The 24,182-nt window shown below is 40.9% G+C and overlaps 2 protein-coding genes across 2 annotated transcripts; both read right to left on the bottom strand.

The window, feature by feature from the left end:
- Positions 1 to 2,251: 2,251 nt before the first annotated feature.
- LOC137844647 (cytosolic phospholipase A2 gamma-like) lies at positions 2,252 to 10,065 on the bottom strand. Its single transcript, XM_068661125.1, has 4 exons — positions 8,844 to 10,065; positions 7,661 to 7,815; positions 5,643 to 5,811; positions 2,252 to 2,693 (listed from the first exon to the last, which is right to left on the bottom strand). Exons 1-4 carry the CDS (start codon positions 8,899 to 8,901, stop codon positions 2,524 to 2,526), a joined length of 552 nt encoding a protein of 183 aa, XP_068517226.1. The 5' UTR covers positions 8,902 to 10,065; the 3' UTR covers positions 2,252 to 2,523.
- A 565-nt stretch (positions 10,066 to 10,630) lies between these two features.
- Positions 10,631 to 23,479, bottom strand: LOC137844652 (cytosolic phospholipase A2 gamma-like). The gene is made up of 9 exons (XM_068661129.1): positions 23,358 to 23,479; positions 21,197 to 21,316; positions 20,212 to 20,354; positions 16,056 to 16,251; positions 15,695 to 15,812; positions 13,289 to 13,429; positions 12,066 to 12,119; positions 11,427 to 11,504; positions 10,631 to 10,868 (listed from the first exon to the last, which is right to left on the bottom strand). Exons 1-9 carry the CDS (start codon positions 23,367 to 23,369, stop codon positions 10,738 to 10,740), a joined length of 993 nt encoding a protein of 330 aa, XP_068517230.1. The 5' UTR covers positions 23,370 to 23,479; the 3' UTR covers positions 10,631 to 10,737.
- Positions 23,480 to 24,182: the final 703 nt, after the last annotated feature.

Raw genomic sequence — 24,182 nt, 5'->3', positions numbered from 1 at the left:
ACAGTAACCCTTCTTTTTTTTTCTTGGTGGGAGTTGTTGTGATGTGGGGCATAGATTGACTTGCCCTTGGCAACTCCCCCAATGTGGATGGACCTTTGTCCACATTGCCATTTGCTTGCCCATTAAGTTCCAGAGCCTCATAACTGTTGTGTAGGGGCACCTGGGAAGGTGAGGTAGGCAACAGGGGGGTTCACCTGCTGTGCTGAACAAGAACCTGCTTTCACTCACCTGGTTCTTAGGTCACATTCCTCTGCCTAGTGGCAAGGGGGTAGGGGAGTCTTCATTTCTTGTGTAGTGGCTGGCTGAGCACTACCCTTCTCCCCCCCCCCCCTCAAGTCAATCTCTTTTTCTCTCTGATGCTCCTCAGCCTGCCCACTTCCTCCCCAGTCTCTGCCAGCAGGTGAAGCTATTCTTCAACTTCCTCCCACAGCTGTGTTCGCTACTGCCATCCTGTACTGACATAAGAGTAGGGCACACCCAGCAGCCTGACACCAGGGTGACAGCATATTCCCCCCGGAGCTCATGGAAGAGAAAAAAATCATCTAATTATTACTGAAAAATAGAAACCACATCTGGCTTATACTATAAGTCCCTTATACTATATGTCCCTTAAACACTGTCCCTGGGAGTGTTTAAGGAAAGGTTGGACGTGGTGCTTAAGGACATGATTTAGTGGGTGATGTTGGTGGTAGGGGACCAGATGATCTTGGAGGTCTTTTCAGACCTTTATCATTCTATGATTCTATGATCACGTCCCTTCACCTGTTGCCCTTCTTTAAGCAGGGATATATGACCTTCAGCCCAAACCTAATCTATGCTATGATTCCATGATTTTGTGATTCTAAGTGTCTCCCGAGTAAGAAAACAGAGACCAATGTCTTATAGCTTGATAACAGTCTCATGTTTGAACTCTGCCTCAATACATTGCATGGAAGAACTGAGCTCATACAGTTTAGATGAAAAAGCTAAAGAACAAACTTCATCAAAACTTGTCTAGGCAGATATAAATGCTGGTTCTTGACAATGATATTTTAGGCACATAAATGGAATGCATAAGGTCCTACCCAAAGGCAATACATACAGAAATCTGTCTTGCACGTCTTACTCAATGCCCACATCATCATAACACCACATATTTTGAAAAGTTGGGAGGAGGTATTTTAATCCCCAGAGGAAATGTAAAACTTGATTAAGTGGATGTGTGACTGCAGTAGGTTAGACATACACACTTTGCAACTCTTTTTAAGCCTCATTTATTTCTACCTGGTTTAGCTATAAAGAAAATAAACATACTGGTCGGGGGAAGTACAGATGTCGGTGCATTCAAGTTTCCCGTTTTCATTCCTAGATATTTTTTCCCCTGACTAATTGTATGCTGTGACCAACAAAGGTGAAGCTATCCTAAAGTATGGACTCATACACTGACAGTGTGGTTGCCTTGACTTACAGCTCCTGGTAAAAGTATAGGAGGTGCTTTTCTTTTCTTACCAGACTTTCAAAAAAATTGTAACCTGATCTGTCCTTGCTGGTATAGGTGACAGAGGTACAAGCCCTTTTTGGTCTTGGCTCAGCAAACCATGTTGAGAATATGCAGTTCCATTGCAAAACAGCACTGAAGATGTTTAGCATGTCAGTTATCAAATGCATAAGGATTTGCAAAATGCTTCTCTGTTGTGGCAAGCTGCGCATCTGCCTGTCTCTGTGTGTGTGTTGACAACTCATTGCCAACAAAACCTTTGTTTTCATAGTGTTTGGATACTCTTTACCACTGATCTGGCAAGCAAACATGCGTAAACCAAAATCCATGGAGTACTAGCTTAAGCACATCTACATACCACAACGAAGATGCCTGAATTCCAACTGGAACTCGTTCAAAAGAAATTATTCTGAGTTTAATGAAATAGCATTTTTCCTGTAGTGCTATTGTTGATTTACCAACCTGGTTACACATAATCACACAGAATTGTTCATGTTTGACAGGCTCTCTTGAGATCCTGTAATCCAACCCACTGCATAAACGGGGTCAGCTCAAACAAGCTGTCCAGAACCTTGTCTGATTGGGGTTTCAGTATCTCCACAGATGGAGAATCCACAGGTTGTCTGGGCAACCTGTTTCCGTGTCTGACCAACCTCTCACTAAAACATTTTTTCTTGAGCTCAGATTCAATTTCCTAATTCTTTAAACTCGGTCTGAACAAAAGAAAACACAGGAAAACACTAGTAAATTAAACACAGGACAGCTCTGAGGACTTTGACATTTTTTAATATCACAGGCATACTCGTCTAATGCCAGGATGTTATAGGCAATATTATTTGACTGGGACTATTCAGTGCACCATGGGACAAAGTCAAATACTTCTGCTATTGTGAACAATCTATAGGTCAGATATTTAATATTTGATCAGTTTTAAATTTTATACACAAGAAATGCAGAAAAATGAGCAGGTGAGAAATACAGAGTCATAAATTCATTATTCTGCACAGAAGAGAAAACAATCAAACAAACAAAAACTACCTTTGCATTCAGAACTTGTTTGTATGAGAGGAAGATAGAAGCCGTTGTATCTCTTGCAAAATTCTCTTACGATTATTGGACACATTCAGCTTTGCTTTTGCAAGGAGATCTTTGATGTTAGTCTCGGAGTAGGACATGTTAAAAGTAGAGAAATTACTTCTGTATTCTTCAATTTTATCTAGAAAACAGAAAACACTGTGTAAGTAAATGCCAAATATAAAGCTACAAGATCATCCAAGAAAAGCACGGACTTGTGGAAAATATTAATCCCTGAAGACCCACAAGTTTCACATAAAAAAATTTTATCACATTAAGATAATGCTGGAGCCAGCAACATGAGAAAGCAGAAGTTCAATCACAATTTCAGAGCTACTTATTCGATCACCAGCTTTATCAGTTATCTAAGAGAGAGAGATAAATCTGCACCAACCTGTTCCTCATCAGTAACTATAAGGGAAACAGTAATAAATATCCCCAATTTGGATAGTCTAGCTTCTAAATGTGATATCTCCTCAACTTCTTTTTAATGGGACGTCCACAATTTAATTAAAATGATCACAGAATCACAGTGGCCGAGGTTGCAATGAACCTCTGAAGACCATTTAGTCCAACCCCCCTGCTGAGCAAGATCACCTAGAGCACACTGCACAGGATGGCATCCAGGTAGTTTTTAAATATTTCCAGAGAAGGAGATTCCACAACCTCTCTGGGCAACCTGTTCCAGCGCTCTCTCACCTTCACAGTAAAGAAGTGCCCCCTCATATTCAGACGGAACCTCCTGTTCTTCAGTTTGTGCCTGTTGCCTCTTGTCCTGTCACTGGGCACAACTGAAAAGAGACCGTCTCCATCCTCATTAAACCCTTTCCTCAGGTATTTATATACGTTATTGAGGTCTCCTCTCAGTCTTCTCTTTTCCAGGCTAAGCAGGCCACGTTCTCTCAGCCTGTCCTCATATGACAGGTACTCCAGTCCTCTAATCATCTTTGTAGCCCTTCTCTGAACTCACTTCAGTAGTTCTATGTTCCTCTTGTACTGGGGAGCCCAGAACTGGACACAATATTCCAGGTTTGGCCTCACCAGGGCTGAGTAGAGGGGGACGATCACCTCCCTTGACCTGTTGGCAACACTTCTGAATGCAGTCCAGGATACCATTGGCCTTCTTGGCCACAAGGGCACATTACAGAATCACAGAATCACAGAATTTCTAGGTTGGAAGAGACCTCAAGATCATTGAGTCCAACCTCTGACCTAACGCTAACAGTCCCCACTAAACCATATCCCTAAGCTCTATATCTAAACGTCTTTTAAAGACTTCCAGGGATGGTGACTCCACCACCTCCCTGGGCAGCCTGTTCCAATGTCTAACAACCCTTTCAGTAAAGAAGTTCTTCCTAACGTCTAACCGAAAACTCCCCTGGCGCAACTCTAGCCTATTCCCCCTCGTCCTGTCACAAGGCACGTGGGAGAACAGGCCAACCCCCACCTCACTACAGCCTCCTTTAAGGTATTTGTAGAGAGCAATAAGGTCACCCCTGAGCCAACTCTTCTCCAGGCTGAACAAGCCCAGCTCCCTCAGCCGCTCCTCATAGGACTTGCTCTCCAGACCCCTCACCAGCTTCGTCACCCTTCTCTGGACCCACTCAAGCACCTCGATGTCCTTCTTGTAGCGAGAGACCCAAAACTGAACACAGTACTCGAGGTGCGGCCTCACCAGAGCCGAGTACAGGGGGATGATCATCTCCCTAGCCCTGCTGGTCACACTGTTTCTGATACAAGCCAGGATGCCATTGGCCTTCTTGGCCCCCTGAGCACACTGCTGGCTCATATTCAGCCGACTATCAACCATCACTCCCAGGTCCTTCTCTGCCTGGCAGCTCTCCAACCACTCATTTCCCAGCCTGTAGCTCTGCTTGGGGTTATTGCACCCCAGGTGCAGGACCCGGCACTTGGCCTTGTTGAACTTCATGGAGTTGACCTCAGCCCATCGGTGCAGCCTATCCAGATCCTCCTGCAGAGCCTTCCTACCCTTGAGCAGATTGACACACACACCTAGCTTGGTGTCATCTGCGAACTTACTGAGGGTGCACTCAATGCCCTCGTCCAGATCATCGATGAAGATATTAAAGAGGACTGGCCCCAGCACCGAGCCCTGGGGAATGCCACTAGTGACTGGCCTCCAGCTGGACTCGACTCCATTTACCACGACTCTTTGGGCCCGGCCATCCAGCCATTTTCCAACCCAATGAAGTGTGCGCCAGTCCAAGCCTAGGGCAGCCAGTTTCTTGAGGAGAATGCTGTGGGAGATGGTGTTAAAAGCCTTGCTGAAGTCAAGGTAGACCACATCCACAGCCTTTCCCTCATCCACCCAGTGCGTCACTTTGTCATAGAAGATCAGGTTTACTGCCACCCAGTCAGCCTGCTGTCCAGTAGGACTCCTGCGTCCCCCTCGGCAGAGCTGATCTTCAGCAGGTCAGCCTCCAGCCTGTACTGGTGCTTGTGGTTTTTCCTCCCTAGGTGCAGTACCCTGAACTTGTCCTTGTTGAACTAAATGAGGTTCCTCTTGGCCCATCCCTGCAGCCTGTCAAGGTCCCTCTGAATGGCAGCACAGCCCTTTGGGGTATCAGCCACTCTTCCGAGCTTTGTGTCATCGGCCAACTTGCTGAGGGTGCACTCTGTTCCACCTCCAGGTCATTGATGAATAAATCAAACAACAGTGGACCCAGCACTGACACCTGGGAGACACCACTAGCTACAGGCCTCCAACTAGATTCTGCACTACTGAGCACAAACCTCTGAGCTCTACCATCCAGCCAAGTGCCAGTCCAACTCGCTGTCCACTCATCTAGGCTGCACTTCCTGAGCTTGATATAGAGAACAAACCAAAGATTACATAAAATCTTTTAGCCATGAGTACAGACACATTTATCTGAGGGAGTGAGGATAAATCCTACATATTAACACCTGCACAAGCATCTGTTGATTATGACTAGAGCCTCCTCTCTTCCTTTTCTTCTGTGTCCATTTACAACAGCACTAGGTAAAAGAGGACTCTCAAATGCTTGGCACCAGAGGTTGAAGATATGAAATGCAAGTACATAGAGGCAAAATAGCATCAAATATACGTTACCAGAACAATTCACTTTGTTAAAGAGTGGAAAGTGCATGACTGTAGGGCACGACTTGTCTCCTTGAAAGATATAACAATCAGAAGGGCTTTTCTTGTCCATTTCCTGCTTCTCTATCTTGGGAAATGGAATACCATTTTTCTGGCAGTAGTCAGCTGCTTTCTCGACAGTCTGAGACACAAACAAGATAAAAGATGTATACAATTTCTCTGTTTGTTTTTGAAAACCTAGAAAAAATCAATCCTATCTCCAGTAATAAAATTAATTTGTACCAAATGATGATAGTTTCTTAGACAACAATAAATTATAACCTAAGTTATGTATAAAAAGCGAAGTTTTCTTCAGTTCTCTGAGGAACTGACTGAATCAAGAATACAAATGAAAATCCATCACTTGCTTCTGGAGTCACTTCTAGCAAGAATCTTTGTTTAACAAATTACAGCTATGTCCAGAAAGGCTGACACTGAAAGATATCAAAATTAAAGGGTCTTGACATCTATACAACAGTCTAAAGATATGACCAGGTTCACAAACTTTCAGAACAAATTTTGCTTTCCAAAGCAGTCCTCCCATGCTTGCACTCTAGCAAAATTAAAAGGACCAGGTCTTTTCCCTGGGCCCATGAGCTTCATTTAATCTCAGGACTGGACCTTCAGCCCCTGTCTGAGCTATCTCCTAGGTGCACTGGTCTCCTATTCATACTCAGCCATGCCTGTACCTTAGCTCTTTTGATCTGGACCCTGACCCATAGACTGACTTCCCAGCTTGACCTTGGAACAGTGTCATTGCTATGGACCTGCCCAACAGTAACTAGGCTGGTTACTGGCACCAGAGCTGATACTTTTCTGCCACCAGTCCTGATCCATACTGACTCTCCAGACTGACAATGCCCTCAGAAATATGTTTTATCTTCTGGGTAGCTCTGGAGTGGTTCGGCAGCTGGACTAGATTCTACTCTGTTCTGTTCTGATCTGTTCTATTCTAATTTCTATTCTGTATTTCTGCTCTACTCCTACTCTACTCTACTCTACTCTACTCTACTCTACTCTACTCTACTCTACTCTACTCTACTCTACTCTACTCTACTCTACTCTACTCTATACTCCACTCCACTCCACTCCACTCCACTCCACTCCACTCCACTCCACTCCACTCCACTCCACTCCACTCTATTCTCAATGCCTACTGTAATATATGGCAATCCAAAGCAGCCAGTGCTTCCTGGTGCATTTACCTCCACTGTCCCTGAAGTGACCACACTGAAAAGAGCCAGAGAAGCAGAGTTAGAAATATAAAATAATAGAAATAAAAATAAATGTCAACCATATCTTCCCTGCTCACTGAGAAAGGAGTTTTTGTTTAGTTTAGTATTCTTCTCCCTCCTCGTTCCCCCCACAAAATAGAATAAAACAGAGTTAGAAACATAAAATAATAGAAATAAAAATAATTGAAAATAATATCTTTCATGATCTTTCAGTTTTAATTTTGTTTTTGTTTGTTTCACTGAGAGTGTAACAACTTCATATTGTTTTAATTGTTTCAAAAAACAGCACAAAAATCTCTAGGAAATACCCTTGCTGTGTCATCTTTGAAACTGGTTGAATTTCTTCTCCTTTCTCTTCTCCGAGAATTTTCAGCCTCTGCAGTTGCTGCAGACTTTTTTGCTGGTGTAACTATTAATACCACATTTCCTCACGCTGCATACCTGAAGGATCTCTTTGAAGAATGTCATCAATTACTCTTAAGGAAGGAGTAGTATCAGTTACCCACACAAAAGTTCTGACCAGCCTTAAGGAAAAAAGGGAGACTAAGAAATTTGTGAGTGCTCTCTTTGTTGCTTTTATGCACCTTTGATAACCTGATAGCTTGATAACCTGAGAGCATATCATCAAATACCTGTGAACAAGACAGATAAAGTGCCTCAAGTTCTAAAAATATATGTTTCTGCCAACTGCCTTGAAAAAAAGTCCACGCAATCAACCCCAAAGTAGTCTCTCCAAAGAGATAACCACATATGTACCTCAAAAGGATCTCCAGAGCTGAAGTCAAAGGAAAGGATAAGATCTGTCTGACGCTGCTTTTTAAGTACCAGAGGATAGGCAGAATTTATTGCCAGGCCAGCATCAATCAAGGAGATGGTTTTGTTTTCGAACAAGTGAGAGGACTGAATGTTAGCTAGTCCAATGGAAAAAAAAAAAAAAGGAAAAAAAAAAGCAATGAGATTCATGAAGACAAATATGAATATATATATATATAGATAGATAGATATATGACCAACCCCAAAAGAGTACATCAGACTTTATTGATTATGCATCCCAAAAATATATAGGAACCTGCATCTCATGCTCAACCAGATGACCAATGTAGATTCTGACAGGAGGAATCTACATCCATTTGAGCCACCTCTTTCTCTGACTGTGATCAGTTTTAGACCAAAATTCCTGATGATCTTTTAGAAGAGATTATGCCCCTAGAAATATGCACTAGTCATTTGAAGATAAGATCTTTGAGGGAAAAATGAACAGATGAGCTAGCTCAAGATCATGACACTTAAATATATCTGTCTAAATGAAGGTTTCTGCTTTTAAGCTAGGTGCCCAAACTTCCATTATTTTAAGTGAGCATTCAGTTAGTGCAGGCGATAGAATCTAGAGACCCATGTTACTGTCCATGTGCCAGGAACACAACTCATTTTCATTAAGTTAGTTGTCTAGTTCCACCTCCTTAGTCTCCTTTCTGTGTCCTCCAGGTTCTCCTGCAAATGGGCACAGGGGTTCTGTAGGTTTTCTTTTGTACTTTTCACCCTAATGTTGTAGTCCCCTGAACTCAGGGCAGTTTGTGTGATTTTGGATGCCTGTGATTATGTGACTGAATTGAGCTAGTATCTTATGTGTCTGCAATGATATTGCAGGTCTGGATTCCAGTAGTGTGAAATAAAATTCTGTTTTTGACTTGTTTACTTGCTGCCCACAATGGGATGCTGTTAAGAGAAGGTGGATCTTGGAAAGGAAAGTTATCTAATTTGCTGTATTAAAAAAATAAATAAATGGCAAAAACAGTTTTATTGGTTTAACATCACACAACCACAGCCTAAAAGCTCTACCAGATCCCATGCATTCTGCTCCACCAATCAATTCAGATAACATAACCAGTTTGTATTTTTTGAATCTTAAATAAAAAAAGATTTCATTGGAGTTTCTTACGGCACTTGTAAAGGAAGTTATTAGTTGTTCCCCACATCCAGTTAAAAATACACTGCATTGTTTTAGTCAGGATCCTGCAGATACTCTGCGAGTCATCTAAGAAGAGATAAAACAATTTAGAACATAGTTGAATCTAGACAACTTCACTTTTTGACTGGTGCAACAAAATCTGGTGAAGATGCATCATGTCAGAAGAACATACGTGCTGATAGTATACAGCCAGCCTTAGTGCCAAGGCCCAAGTGCTTCCAAAGAAAAAGAACCATACTTTTCACTAGTTCAGATAATTAACATCAGTCAGTGGAATCTTAGCCCACTTGAAACAGATTTGAATAAGTCAGTCAAGGCCTGATCTTTTCTGGGCCCCTTGCAACATTCTTGTGGCTCAGAGAGTGTTTTTCTTTTAATTTTCTTTCCAGCTGAAAGTCCCATGGATAAAGTGAGAGCCAGGTTACAGCCCAGTAGAACAAACTGTGCAAGGTGGGGAATATTGGCAGAAAACCATGAGAAATCCAAGTGATCATGTGAGAAAATGTGAGAAAACCAGCTCAATGTGATAATTTGGAGGACTGTATTGGGCAAAGACAGGCCAGGTGTGATCTGTGTACACAGTCCTTGGAACAAGCACCGGAGATTAAAGAAACAATGGCCATATTTAATCTCGTAACACCAACCAATTTGCTCCAGAAGGAGTTGGCAAAAGGCCGCCCATACACAGTGGGTGATGGAACTAGCAGAGCCCTGGGTCTACACATGTGATATATCAGCTTAACATTGCAAACGTATTCTAGGAACTTCAACGTGAAATTCTTATTTGAAATTTACTTGTGTCTTGCTTAGACCTCTTCTTGGTCTTTTTTAAAATAAATCCAAATAATCTTCATTCGACTCATAGTCCAATAAATATTGTAGATATAAGCTAAATGAGTTCAGTTACTTAAAACTTTAGTGCTAAAAGTAACTAAAAGTTACTCCTATCTAAGCAGATAAAAGAGTGGAGATTTTGATTAGCTGCCAAAAATGCTTGCTATAGGATTTCTTATTTCATGACTTTTTATTTCAAAATGTCTCTAGTGATGCATGTTGCAAATAATACTTGAGAGTACGTCATGCTAAGTAGCTAACAGAAAACCACTGAGAAATCCACTCTTCAACATATACTTCATCAGTTTTGAATGCCTGAGAAGTACAGGCTCACTCAGGAACAAGAATAAATGGGAAACTGATTGTTCAGAATTAGGCCTCCTAATTTATTTACTCAGGAAGGCAGATTCTAATTACTTTCACGAGAACAGAAAGCTTTATGAACATTGAAAACTGGAATATCATTGATACATTCTATAGTATAATTTTCACTAGATCATCCCACAATGACCTTACATAAGATTTACACTGGAATTTATGTTCACAATCCTCCAAAGATGGATTTTTTTGAAAGCACATACGATATAAAGAGCAATAAAAGATATTAAAAATGAAATAAACTTGCCATGCAATAATCGTAATATTTCTTCTAGAGTACCTTCTAGTCCAAGACACTCTGAAAAAATGAAATTGTGAAAAAATGAAAAAATGAAAGGAAAATGAAGTGGAGAAAAAGCTAAAAGCCAGTGACATTAAAGAAACAAATACACATCAACTTACATGACAACTTTTTCCAACAAATGCATGTGGGCTTTTGTAATAAATCACAGGATTTGTAGAAAAACCTGTGAATTTTTCTAAATGGGGTGGGGAGAGCATCACCATTACAGTAAGCATTAATGTGCAATACTTGCCTCTAAATTCCTTTTCTATTTCTTTGCACAGATTAACACAGCTCTCTATTCTTCCCTCCTTTGTTTTCATCACACAAGTCTTATGTACTTTAAGGCACATTTATTAGGATGCACATTCACTTGCCTGACAATATTTTCAACAATTTATTGAAGACTTCTTCAGGATCTCTCCCACTTACGGCACACGGCTGAAGTTCTAGTAGAAGCAAAGCAGCCTGAGAAAACTCGGTGGTATTTGACATACTTTCTAAAAAAGACAAGATAGAAGTTACATCAGGGTGGAATTTATCTTAACAGGCATCAGCATGGTGGTATTGATCTAAGTAGATGGTAACTAACATGAATTAGTGAAGATGTAGTCATTGTATCAGATGGAATCTGTAGAAAGCATGCCCTCATTTGTCTTATCCTAAAGAAGTTTAAACTGGTGAGAGGAACCATGTAGCAAAGTGAATATTTCTCCCTGCTGACAATAAAAACATCTAACACTGAGCTTTTCACATCTGGATGGCTATACAATCATACCAGTATAGAAATAGTCTTTGTTTTCATTCTGGAAGAAAAGCTCCATGAAACACAACAGCAGGAGGAGTAGCAAAAGTTGGAGTAAATGGGAATTAGTTACGTGTTGAAGACCTTACAAATTATTACATGTGTGAGAGGGGGGAAAAGGCCTGGATTTCCTTGTACCTTGCCTGACAATCCTAACAGTCCCCTAAGGGATTACATGTGGAAAGCAAATCAGAGTGTTTAATTTAAAAAAAAAAAAAAAGGCGAAAAAGCACAAAGACTCACAATAACCTACCATGACCATATCCACATGGGCTGCATGTCCTCGTCTCACAGGAACTTAGTAACCTTTGTAACAACCCCTTGATATAGTCTAGAAAGAAATAAAAAAAAAATAAATAAAAAAGATAATTAAAATAAGAATACCCCTTCTCATAAAATAGTCATTGTCTTTCAGTAAAAGACAGCAAGAAATCTAGCCTTGCACTTAAATGTAAATATAAGTACAGTTCCATTTTAAATTCCTTGAAAGATCTCCCCTGTCTTCTGGCTGGCACTCTAGAAGAGCACTATTCTCCTACTGATTCTGTTCATCACTCATAGATCTGTGTTTTAAGTGCCAGATAAAGAGTGAAGCAAAGAAGGACCAAGTAACTCAACTTTATGCATGTCCTTTGCCACCAGGATTCCTGCCTGCCTCCATTTCAGCAGCAGGTCCACATTTTACCTAGTCTTCCTTTTGATGATTATGTACCTACAAAGCCCTTCTTGTTGCCCTTAACATCCCGCACCAGATGTAGTCATGACTGACACTTCAGGTCTCAATTAGCGGTATCTTCAATGCCCATGCGTAATTTGAAGTGCCCAAGGGTAATTTGAAGTATATGCTCAATTTGTAATTTGAACATAGAGGCAACGGAAAAAAACAGAGTACCTCGTATAGCCTTTAGAATTTCTTCCATGCTTCCCAAAGCACTCCCCCATAAGCCTGAAAGAAAAGAAAAAAAAAAAAAAGTGGTTAAAATACTTGTTTTATGTTTGTCTTACTAAGAATCCAATCCAAGATTGCCTTTCAATAGTACACTCCTCTTACCTAACTTTCAAAACCTGTAAGGTAGAAGTCTAAATCAAAACTACTTGCATAGTTTTCCCTTATTGTCCACTGAAACGATTATACAGCTTAAAATCTGATTTATTCCTTCTTCCTCATGCCAGGTCTACAGTTCAGTGGGCTATTTTTTATTTTTTTTTATTTTTGACATTAAGGCCAGTATCCCATAGCAAACACTGAATACTCTCGCACTGTAGAACTCTTGGTTGAACACTTCGCTGTGCAGACCCCACACATGAGCCCAGAACCATAAGTACTCTTCATTTCTTCACTGTATTTTGATTATTATTATTTTTTTCTGTCTGAATTAATTAAATAGCCAGAATTAGAGTGGATTTTCTGTTTGTTTGTTGAGTTTATGTTTTGTTTTGTTTTGTTTTTCCTAGAGGGAATGATGCCAAGCACATGTTTTGAGGAGACCGGGGCATGAAGTGATTAAATGCAAGATGTGTTTAAGGGTGATACATATATCTAGATGTGTCATAGACAAGTGAGATGAGATTTGCAGCTGTAGGTAGGGAATAAAAAGATTTGGCACCTGGACTGAAACAGAGTGAAACAAATTGAAATAATAGGAGGAACCAGTCCTCACAGGGTGCATCTGATTTGGGAAGCATCACTCCCTGTAAAGTAAATATGCTGAGATTATAAAACATTTAGACAGTTAGGCTGGGAATATTTTACTAACTTTACTAACCTAGGATGGAGGTCTCTAATTTTCCTTAATGACCACATAAAACCGGTCAGTTTAGGTAGTGGAGAGTAGGGAGGTATTCAGATGTTCCCATCTGGACGTTTAAAGAGAGACAAACTGGTCTCCAGAATTCTCCATTATTATACATGCATACGTAATATATATACACACACAAAATACAATAATAGCTACATTATTATAACCTGCAGAAAGATACAGAATAGTACACCTGTTTATATATATATATATATATATATGTATATATGTATATATCCATATATACCTGTATATATATACAGAATACAAATATAGATAGATAGATATTCTACAAAGAAGAATCAGGAAGATTTACCTTGCATGTAAAAAATGCTTTTTTCCTTTTTCTTCTCCATCAGTTTACCATTTTCAAATTTACTTCCAAAGTTCTCCGTACTCACAAAAGCACCCAAGGCAGTATATCCAGCCTCATGTGGAGTGAATTCAAACCAGGTCCCTGAGAAAATCAAAGAATATTGTGTTTTGTCACACAATATTCAGAAGTATAGCTGACCTCACCATCCCAAGATAGCACTCAGGTTGTTTTTCTTTTCCTTTCTTAAATCACCTGACTTTATCTGACAAAGATGAATTTTCATATGGGAAACAAAGATAGTCATAGCATGCTATGCCTGCTGCTTGTTATGCTCTTGGTATCCTTTATAACCTGGCCTCCAACTGCTACACCTGAAAGGTCTGGGATTCCTGCAGATCATCTGTCAAATTGTACAGCTCTGAATAAATCTCTCAGATGTGCTCATAGGCCTCTCAATGCTTATCAACTAAGAGAGTCCTTCTGCTCATGTGGCGTGACTGCCCTAATACACTTTACATGTAGTGTCAGTGAAGAGAAGAGAAAGGGTTTGATTCAAGTACCCACATATATGTTACCAGGGACTTATGGTACCAGGGACCTATCCTGAACTGAGTCATCTGCCTGCATCTGACTGTTATGATGTAGGATGGAAAGGAAGCCCATACTGTTATAGAGGAGTAGGTGAAGTAGGCAGAGTATGGTAAGACTGAGGCAGGGGTTAACCACTCTGCCTGCTCTGTGCTACGTGTTCTGCAATGAAAGGGTTAACTTTTCTGCCTAGAATTTAGGACCTAACCACTTTGTCTCTGCCCAGAGCTATAAACATTGGCCTGAGAACTTTCATCTGATGGGCTGGGAACAACAAACAGATTATTTGAGAGAAACACCAAAATTCCTGTTTTGAGAAAAAATCAGCTTCAGAGAAGATCAAGACCTCAGGAACACATAACAAAGGATTGGTGCCAACCCAAGGCCCACACCTGTCCTGTGCCAAAGCTCTGTTTTGCATGGAATAAGGGAAGATGTTTTGCAGAGGTGGGACTGCTGTAACAATATGATTGTATATGTTTGCAGAGTGCCTTATTGCAAATTGTATATAAACTACTGCAAATTTTGTGTGTGTGCTCTCTCCCTCTCATTTCCCTAATTGAGCAGCTGTCTGATGATCATGACTAAATCTTACTAAAAACGTTTACTAAAAGGACGTACAAATTCCCCCTTTGTCACAGAACATCCCGAGTCACTTTTGTGACAAAAGGATTCTCAAATGTGAATAGAGAGAACTTTACAAAAGAACTGAGCCCCTCTGAATACTCAGATGGAGGCCAAGGAGTTCTATGATGGCACCAGAAGTCTATATTCCAGCTTCCACATTGTGGTGGTGCAGACCCTCCCTCCACCTCACCCCCCCACCTCCAGCAACTCTTCAATGTCAGGATTGCCATTGTTACAAGTGCAGTGAGTTGGGATGATTAGGCACTCCCTAACTTAACCTGGAACTCCTGCTACCTGGCTACTTGAACTGTACAATCTGGAAAGTACTGGAATTGTATGGTTGGTTTGGCAACACAAGGATTACCTAACATGACTTGTGGCCAGAATGGAAAAATACTGACCAAAGCCATTCATCTCACAGTCCTATAAATACCGGTCCTAAGCAAAAAGCCCCCTTGAGCTCTCCAGGACCACAGTGGGCTGTGACCTAGGATCTTTCCCTTAGGAGGGATGCCTATTAGGGCAGACTCCTTGAGGTTCAATGATTGTCTGCTGAATAAGCTGAGTCAGGCGAAGGTGAGTACTTCAACAAAAGAAAAGTTCTTGATCGTGAAACTCAATAGGTTGAGTTTAGAAATCCCCCAATCCCTTGTTGTATAGAAATCACCAGTCCCTTGCTCTACAGAAATTACTAATACCTTGTGTGTGAGCAGTGCTATTTACAAATCTTTAACTAAGTCACTGTATGGATTGCAGCAAACGCTACTGACTTCTTGTATTAAATATGATAATGATTAACTAATGATAAAAAGCTGCTAAGGAAAAAAACAAACAAACAAACATACAAACTAATTTGTGATTTACCGTAAAGGAATTCATACATCTTAAATTGCTGCTACATGAGACCTGCATAAAATTTCATCTACAACCTACATTTTGAAGATCTATTTTATTGATGTCTTATCTAATCTGTTTAGTCTATTCTGTTCTGGAGTTGTCTCACTCTCCTATCACGCAAGTGACCTTTACAGAATATGATTCAGCCCCTGGAAGTGCCTCTTTTTCTCCATCATTTGTCAAAATGGGGTTGGGTATAAGCACAGTTTCTGTCTGCCATTGCCTTAAAGGAACCTAATCGTATTTAAGATATCTGATGGTATTTAAAATACTGTAAGATGAACCCATATTTACCTGGAGAGCTTGCACCCGCTTCACTCAGTTTTTTCTTATCCACTGCTGCATAAATTGGGTAAGGGTTTATTCCACTCTCTGAGGCATCCCTGTAATCAGTCAGCTTGTTCTCATCAAACTGGAAAATAAGTATGAACATCAGTTGTTGTTCCTCCCTTCTGTACTACTGGGGATAACCCCACTTTGGAGAATAGAGTTGGATTAACCTCTCTACCTTTACATATCCAGAGATTAGACATAATGCTCTAAAATTTTGCTTCAACTTATACAACTCCTCAAAACATTCACAAAAGTCAAATTCAGTTGCAATTACTTTGAGATGTTCAAAACATTCAAAAGGTGTTTGCAATTAGTTTCTTACCTGATGCAGTATTCCGTATACAACACAGGCCCAGACATCAGTGAGTGAGTAATGTTCATCTTCTGATGACTCCTCTAAATATTTTATTTCCTTCCCAATGTCACAACTGTCCACTGTGAGAATTTTGATTAGATTCTCTTCCAGGGACTTCAATTTTTCTGACCATTTTGACTCTGTATACAGCATGGACATGCACCTTTTAAGGAGAAAGAAAAATCCGTTCTATAGTAAAGAGGGAAATGAATAGAGCTTTGATTTTTTTTTCCTTCCAATCTGCATGCAGATATTGGAATGATTTAAAATATGTATGGGAAGAAAAAGAACTCATAGGCTTCTCCACAAGCAAGGAACTTTGCAGCATAGAAGGATGTCATTGTTCATTGATAATTTGCTTCCCACTTGCATTCTGATAAAGTCATTTAATTAGTTAGATGACATGAAGCTGAATTTCAGGTGGTTACATGCCATTTATTTAGGGTAAATTGCTGTAGGAATACAGATTTTGCATAAATCTTTAGTGGGAAAGATGTGAAGCCTGCTAAGAAACAGATAATCCATTAAAGAACATGGAACAAACTTAAGTAAAACGAATTACATCATGTCACCATTTTTACAAACTTGTGAAATTTTTAGTCTGTTATCAGGTCCAATAAATTTGGTATATTTGCAGTGTGGCATCATATCCTACTAAAATATCATCTCTGCTAACTACTTGCAGAGATGTGAAGGGCTCAGACTGTTCCAAGACCAACTCTATGGCCCTAATAACACCTAATAAATTAAGGTGTATAGAATTACTTTCTTCATCAAGAGCAGCCTGTTGTCTGTGTATTGACTCTGTACAATGAAGATCATAAAATCATAGAGTCATAAAATAGTTTGAGGTGGAAGTGACCCTAAAGATAATCTAGTTCAATCTCTCCCTTTAATGGGCACAGACAACTCCCATTTGATCAGGTTGCCCAAAGTCCAATCTGGCCTTGAACATCTGCAGGGATGGGGCATCCACAACTTCTCTGGGAAATCTGTTCCAGTGCCTCACTACTGTAATAGTCAAGCACTTCATAGAATCATAGAATTATTCAAGTTGGAAAAGACCTCTAAGGTCATCTAGTCCAACATTTAACCTAGTACCGACAAGTTCACCACTAAGCCATGTTTCTAATTCTACATCAAAATGTTTTTTGAAGACCTCCAGAGATGGTGACTCAACCACTTCCCTGGGCAGCCTATTCCAATGCCACACAACCCTTTCAGTAAAGAGATTTCTCCTAATAACCAACCTAAATCTCCTCTGGCAAAGCTTGAGGCCATTTCCCCTCATCTTATCACTTGGTGTTTGGGAGAAGAGACTGATCCCCACTTCATTACAACCTCTTTTAAGGTAATTGTAAAGTACCATAAGGTCTCCCTGAGCCTTTTTTTCTATAAGCTAAATAACCCCAGCTCCTTCAGCTGCTCCTCATAAGACTTGTTCTCTAGACCCTTCACCGGATTTGTTGCCCTTCTTTGGGTTCTCCAGAGCCTTCACCAGTTTTGTTGCCTTTCTTTGGACATGCTCCAGCACCTCGATGCCCTTCTTGTAGTGGGGGGCCCAAAACTGAACACTATGTTCATGGTGTTCATACCAGAGATAGGTACAAGGGGAAAATCACTTCCCTAGTCCTGCTGACCACACTGTTTCTGATACAAGCCAGGATGCTTTTGGCCTTCTTAGCCACCTGAGCACATTGCTGGCTTGTATTCAGCTGGCTAGTGACCAATACCCCCAGGCCCCTATCTGCCGGGCAGTTCTCCAGCCACTCTCCCCCAAGCCTGTAGCACTGGTTGGAGTTGTTGTGCCCCAAGTGCAGGACCCAGCACTTAGACTTGTTGAACCTCATACAGTTGGCCTCAGCCCACCAGTCCAGCCTATCCAGATCCTCCTGCAGAGCTCTCCTACCCTTGAGCAGATCAACACTCATGCCTAACTTGGTGTCATCTGAAAACTTACTGAGGGTACACTCGATTCCCTCATCCAGACCACTGATAAAGATATTGAAGACAACTAGCCCCAATATTGAGCCCTGGAGGACACCACGAGTGACCAGCCTCCAACTGGATTTAACTCCATTCACCACAACTCTTTGGGCCCAGCTACCCAGCCAGTTTTTAATCCAACAAAGCATACACCTGTCCAAGCCTTGAGTAGCCAACTTCTTCAGAAGAATGCTGTGGGAAACAGTGTCAAAAGCCTTACTGAAGGTGAAGGTGATGTGGTAGACCACATCTACAGCCTTTCCTTGTCCACTGAGCACATCACCTTGTCATAGAAGGAGATCAGGTTTGTCAAGCAGGATCTGCCTTTGATAAACCCATGCTGACTGGACCTTGTCAGGGCCTGATCAACCCTGGGCCAGGGTTGTCCTGCAAGTTCTGTGTGATGGCACTCAGGATAAGCTGCTCCACAAGCTTTCCCAGCACCAAACTCAGACTGACATTTCTTCTTAATATATCTAATTTAAACCTGCTTCTTTTAGTTTAAAAACATTATGCTTTGTCCTATCACTACACTCTCTGTTAAAGAGTTCCTCTTCAGCTTTCTCATGAGGCCCTCTTTAAATACTGGAAGGCTGCTGTAAGAACTCCCTGGAGCCATTTCTTCTCCAGGCTGAACAACCACAACTCCCTCACCCTGTCTTTGTAGAAGAGGTGCTCCGGCCCTCTGATCATCTTCGTGACTCTCTTCTAGACCTGATCTAACAGGTCCATGTCTTTCTTATGTTGGAGCTGAATACTGTTCTCTAGATGGGGTCTCATGAGAGCAGAGAAGAGGGAGAGAATCACCTCCTTCAACCTACTGGCCATGCTTGTTTTGATGCAGCCCAGGATATGGGCTTGACTTTCTGGGTTACCAGCACACATTGCCAGCTCCTGTTGAGTTTTTCATCCAGCAACACTGCCAACTCCTCCTCAGGGCTATTATCAGTCCATTCACAGCACAGCCTGTATTTGTGCTTAGGGTTGCCCCAGACCAGAAGCAGGACCGTACACTTGGCCTTGTTGAACTTCATGAGGTTCAAAGAGGCCCACCTGTCAAGTCTGTCTAGGTCGTTCTAGATGGCATCCTATCCGTCTACTGTGAGGATGTTTGGGATTACTGCAGACACCACATAGGGCTCCTAACCACAGATAGTGACACTTGTGGTGTAAAGTGTCCAAGACTTCCACAGGACCTGTATACCTGTGTCCTTGTGAACCACCTGAAGAAAACCAGAATTTTCTTCTATAACATCTAAGCTGTTGCTACAAGTCTATCTTTACAGATCATAAACCTATCCCCTTAAATAAAAGAGAAGGCTAGGTGTATATAGGTGTACATACAGGCACATGTATTTAGTTGTCTAAATCAAGTGTGCAACAATCCATGCATGTCGCTGACAATGGTGCACACAGACTTTAAAGTAAAATGGCTCCTGTTCCCAAATGTCGTTTCTTTCCATTGCATAAAAGATACATCTGAAAAGTAAATCAAGTACAAAATTCAAGAGAATAACCATGCATATATATAATGTTATTTAACGTGTCGTGTGTGTGAGACATCACTACAAATTTAGTGAATTTGATGGAGTATATGTAGGAGACCCAGTGCTTTTTCCAACAGGCAAGGGGCAGGCAAAGTAGGTAAAATGGTACTAGGTGTTTACATTTATGCACCTTGAGTCATTCCCATACACTTGAAAGATGTAGCTAAGTTTTATAGGCCCTTTCTAAACATTACATAGCCTCTATTAAACAAGCCCCTTTACTTCTGAGTAGTATGGTACCCAGAAGTTTTCAACATTTTCCTGGCTGGTTGTCACTTTTCTGCTCTCCTCATCGCCATGAACCTGTAAATAAGGGGAATTATAGCTTCAAGAAGGTAAGACAGAGTTAGCTTAATTGAGAGGTTCTTCCTCTCTAGGGATGACAGATCAGTCTTGCTGGACTGTAGGTGATATTATAAGTATTTCCTGTGCCTCCCACCCCTTTACAGGCCACATCTCACCTGTTCATCAGTTCATCAGGTTCATCAGTTGTGAGCCCCATACAGGGTTCTGAACAGTGAAGAAAGGTCAGATTGCTACTGAATCTTTGAAGCAGTTCACTACTATCACACCAGTCAACAGGTACCTACCAAGTGGATCCTGACACCCCACACAGATACATGACAGCATCCAAGATATTCTGATTTTTCAGCTCCACCAAGGTTCCCAGCAGGGCTATCATAGCACGCAGGCCTCCTCCTGATCCCAGAACAACAATGTTAGGTACTTTTTCCTGAGGAGAGGAAGACAGAAAACACCAGTACATAAAGGTTAATCTTGATGCACTCTTTTTAGAGCAAAGGCTTAACAAACAGTCAGGGATAAGGGCCCTTGAAGTTCTCACCTCACCTGTTAGTTTTGTTTAGGACACATTCCATAATCTACCTGCTTTTCCCTATTTCTCTTTTCCCTTTACATAACAGTCACAAATTATATTCTCCTTTATATTGTCCCACCATGAATGAACCGTACTTGTCTTTCTGATACGTAATTTTGTTCTGGCTATGTTTCTGTGATGTTGCTTCAAAATATAACTGTATCTTGAGAAGTATGTACTGTGTTTCTCTGTTCCCTTTCCGTCTCCAAGACCTTTATTTTTTTTTTTTTTCCAAAAGTGAAAGATAGAACTATTATAGCCAGCCAAGACATTTCTAAAGAAGCATGCTGTACTGCATTTGACTAGATTAGAGTTAACTTTCTTTATAGCAGCCAATATGGTGCTGTATTTTGGATTTGAGGCTAGACTGGTACTAATAACACACCAATAATTTGACTGTTACTGAACAGTGCTGCCACAGCATCAAGACTCTCTCTTTCGCACTCCACCCCCCGAAAGCAGGCTGTGGGTGAGCAGGAGGCTAGGAGGCAGGAGGCTAGAAGGCAATATAATAGGTATGGGACAACTGACCCAGATGGACTAAAGGAATATTTCATACCATGTGATGTTGTGCTGGTTTTGGCTGATACACAGTTAATTTTCTTGAGGTCAATAATTTGACCTCACTTCAAATGACAGTCTGTGTTACATCATGGGAGTGTTATCCTTTTTACCTTAACATGATTGTCAGTGCTTACCTCCTCAAAATGAACATCAAGTAATTCATGCAGGCACGTCTTCACTCTTTCTCTTCTGTTCTGAATGGCTTTTATCTCACCTTCTGAGAGATCGCTAGACACACGAACTTCATTATCATCCTGGCACAAAAAGTGAAACACATTCAGGGTAAAACCATTTCTCACTACATAAAAATTAATATACGGTATCCATACATATGATCCAGCTCTCCACAGACTAACCAATGTTTACCCTGATTTAATACCTAACATCATCAAAAAGAAGATCAGAGAACTCATTTTTCTAGTATACTTTAAATAGAGGATAGAAGGGGCAGAATTCTTGTTGAAACAATTTATCAACTGCAGCCGAATTCAACAATTGATTTCCTTGAGTCAATGATATATCTTTCAGTTAAAAACAAATGTCTAACTGGAACTAATGATCATAAAGGCCTAAAGAAATATAACTTTCCCAGGTTTCTCTTATAGATCTGATATATGTTTGTGGCGGCATTCATTTCACTTAATTTCACTTCATTTCACTTAGATTTCACCCTGAATACCTGAACATAATAGAGTCATAGAATCGCACAAACACTGAACAGTTTTGGTTGGAAGGGGCCTTTAAAGATCATCTAGTTCCAACACTCCTGGCATGTCTGGGAAGACATACCTTCCACTAGACCATGTTGCTCAAAGCCCCATCTAAGCTGGCCATAAACACTTCCAGGGAGGGGGCATCCACAATTTCTCTAGACAACCTGTCCCAGTGTTTCACCACCCTCATTGTGAAGGATTACTTCCTTATATCCAATCTAAATTTACTCTTTCTTAGTTTGAAAACCTTGCCCCTTGTCCTCTCATTACACACCATGGTAAAGCATCTCCCAATCTTTCCTGGAGGCTTTCTGTAAGTATTGGAAGACCTCTATAAGGTCTCCCTTTATTGCTCTCTCCTCTTCCTTAGAGAAGGAGACATCTTTAATTTAAATAACCCCAGCTCTCTCAACCTATCTTCATAGGAGAAGTGTTCCATGCTCTGATCATTTTTGTGGTTCCCCTCTGGACCGACTGTAATAGGTCCATGTCTCTCTTGTGCTGGGGGCCACAGAGCTGGATGCAGTATACCTAGCAGGATATCATGAAAGCAGAAGAGATTGGGAGAATCATCCCCCTTGATCTGCTGGCCATGGGCTTTTGATGCAGCCCAGAATAAAATTGGCTTTCTGGGTTGTAAGCACACATTACCAGTTCATGTCAAGTGTTTCATCCACCAGTACCCCCAACTCCTTTTCTGCAGGGCTGCTCTCAATCAATTCATCACATAGTCTGTATTGATATTTGTGATTGCCTGAACCCAGGTGCAGAACCTTACACTTGGCTTGGCTGAATTCCCAAAATAGAACCCTAAGGGGTTGAGACACCACTGGTCTCCACCTGGACATTGAGATATTGACTGCAACTGTTTTAATGTGACCATCCAGCCAATTCCTTATACACTTAGCAACTCCATCTCCCAGTTCCCTCAGCATCCCTGGATGCAACTCATCAGGCCCCATCAACTTGTACATATTCAGATTCTGGTATCGAACCTTGCTTTCTCCTACAGAGGTGGGACTTCATTCCCCAGGCCTGCCCTGAGATTCTGTGACCTGGCAGGTATTGAATGAGCAGTTGCCTGTGAAGACTGAGGCAAAATGTTGTTGAGTACCTCAGCCTTCTCCATGTCAGTTATAGCCGTTAACATTTCTTGACATTAACACTAATGTTCCTTAACATCAATGGAGAGAAACAACCTCTTCTAGAATACCACTCCTAAACCATATTTCATACACCCCAGAGATACTGTTGCACTGTTCCACTTCACTATGAAATGCATTCGTGATTAGCTCATATGTAGAAATCTATATTGCAGATGTTTGCAGTCAGTGAGATGAATCCTATCCTTACTCTCATTCATGTTTTGGAGGTTTATCTTTTGATATTATCTAGACAGGAAGACTCAAAAAATTGAAGTTAGTCCCTACAAATACTTTGCAGAGTAACATATGCATGAAGTACATAGGACATCCATTTTCAAAGTCATTATTACGTAAGTGTCATAGAATATGGACAATGAAACAGACAGAAGAAGAATTAGAAAATAGAGAGGGAAACTAGGGTAAGGGAAAGAGCATACCTTGGTAGCCATTGAGATGTCTGTCTTGGTATCCTATAGATCTTTGAAAAAGGTATGAAGAGCAATGTTTTAGTTCAGAGTAAATTTGCAACTGGAAAGGAGCTGAATTTATTACTTCCAAGTGTGCTGGGGGGGGGGGGGGGGGGGGGCTGGGAAGGGGCGGGGGTTGGAGGAAGAAGAAAAGTAATGTTTAACACAAGGACTGGTGGCTTTGGTTGCTCCACCTTAGCAACACTGCCCATATTCCCATAATTGCCATCGAATGTTATCATTTGAACAAGACTTCTTATGCTAAAAACATTCATAAATACTGTGTACATCCAAAGGCAACAAAAAGACCAATGTTAGCCTAAATATGTGTACAAGTAGTATACTGCTACTGTATAACTGATTAGGATAACATTGGTCTTTTACTAGCTATTAATGGTTAGTTGACTCAGATTGATTTGATAATTTAAATCAGAAAACTGATTTAAATTATTATGAATTCCCAGCATTCTGCTTCTTAAAAAGAGAATGGAAGTTTTATGATAAAGCATGAATAACCCTTTGGTATAACACCCAAATTTAACTACCTAATTTCAAACTTAATCAAAAGGTAACAAACAGGTGTGCACATGTGTACACAAAACAAACTGAAATATTCATAGAATCATAGAATGGCTTGGGTTAGAAGGGACATTGAAGATCATCTAATTACAACCTTCTTGTCATAAACTGAAATGCCACCCATTAGATCAGGTTGCTCAGGGCCTCATCTAACGTAGTCTAGAATACATCCAGAGATGGGGCATCCACAACCTCTCTAGGCAACCTGTTACAGTG

The sequence above is a fragment of the Anas acuta genome, chromosome 25 (genome assembly GCF_963932015.1).
Source record: "Anas acuta chromosome 25, bAnaAcu1.1, whole genome shotgun sequence".
Taxonomy (NCBI): Eukaryota; Metazoa; Chordata; class Aves; order Anseriformes; family Anatidae; genus Anas; species Anas acuta.
The sequence above is the reverse complement of the archived record's forward strand: the minus strand, read 5'-3'. Positions and strand labels throughout refer to the sequence as shown.

Bases quoted from the DNA above. Each gene is read 5' to 3' on its own strand.
- LOC137844647 (XM_068661125.1), bottom strand. From the start codon at position 8,901: ATGCAGTGTATTTTTAACTGGATGTGGGGAACAACTAATAACTTCCTT. The intron at 7,816-8,843 runs GTAAGAAACTCC...CCATTGGACTAG, and splicing joins TAACTTCCTTTACAAGTGCC to CTAACATTCAGTCCTCTCAC. The intron at 5,812-7,660 runs GTACATATGTGG...TTTGTGTCTCAG, and splicing joins GCTCTGGAGATCCTTTTGAG to ACTGTCGAGAAAGCAGCTGA.
- LOC137844652 (XM_068661129.1), bottom strand. The intron at 16,252-20,211 runs GTAGGTACCTGT...TCTCCTTAAAAG, and splicing joins GGGGTGTCAGGATCCACTTG to GTGCATGTCCATGCTGTATA. The intron at 10,869-11,426 runs GTAGGTTATTGT...TGTCTTTTTTAG, and splicing joins CCCATGTGGATATGGTCATG to AAAGTATGTCAAATACCACC.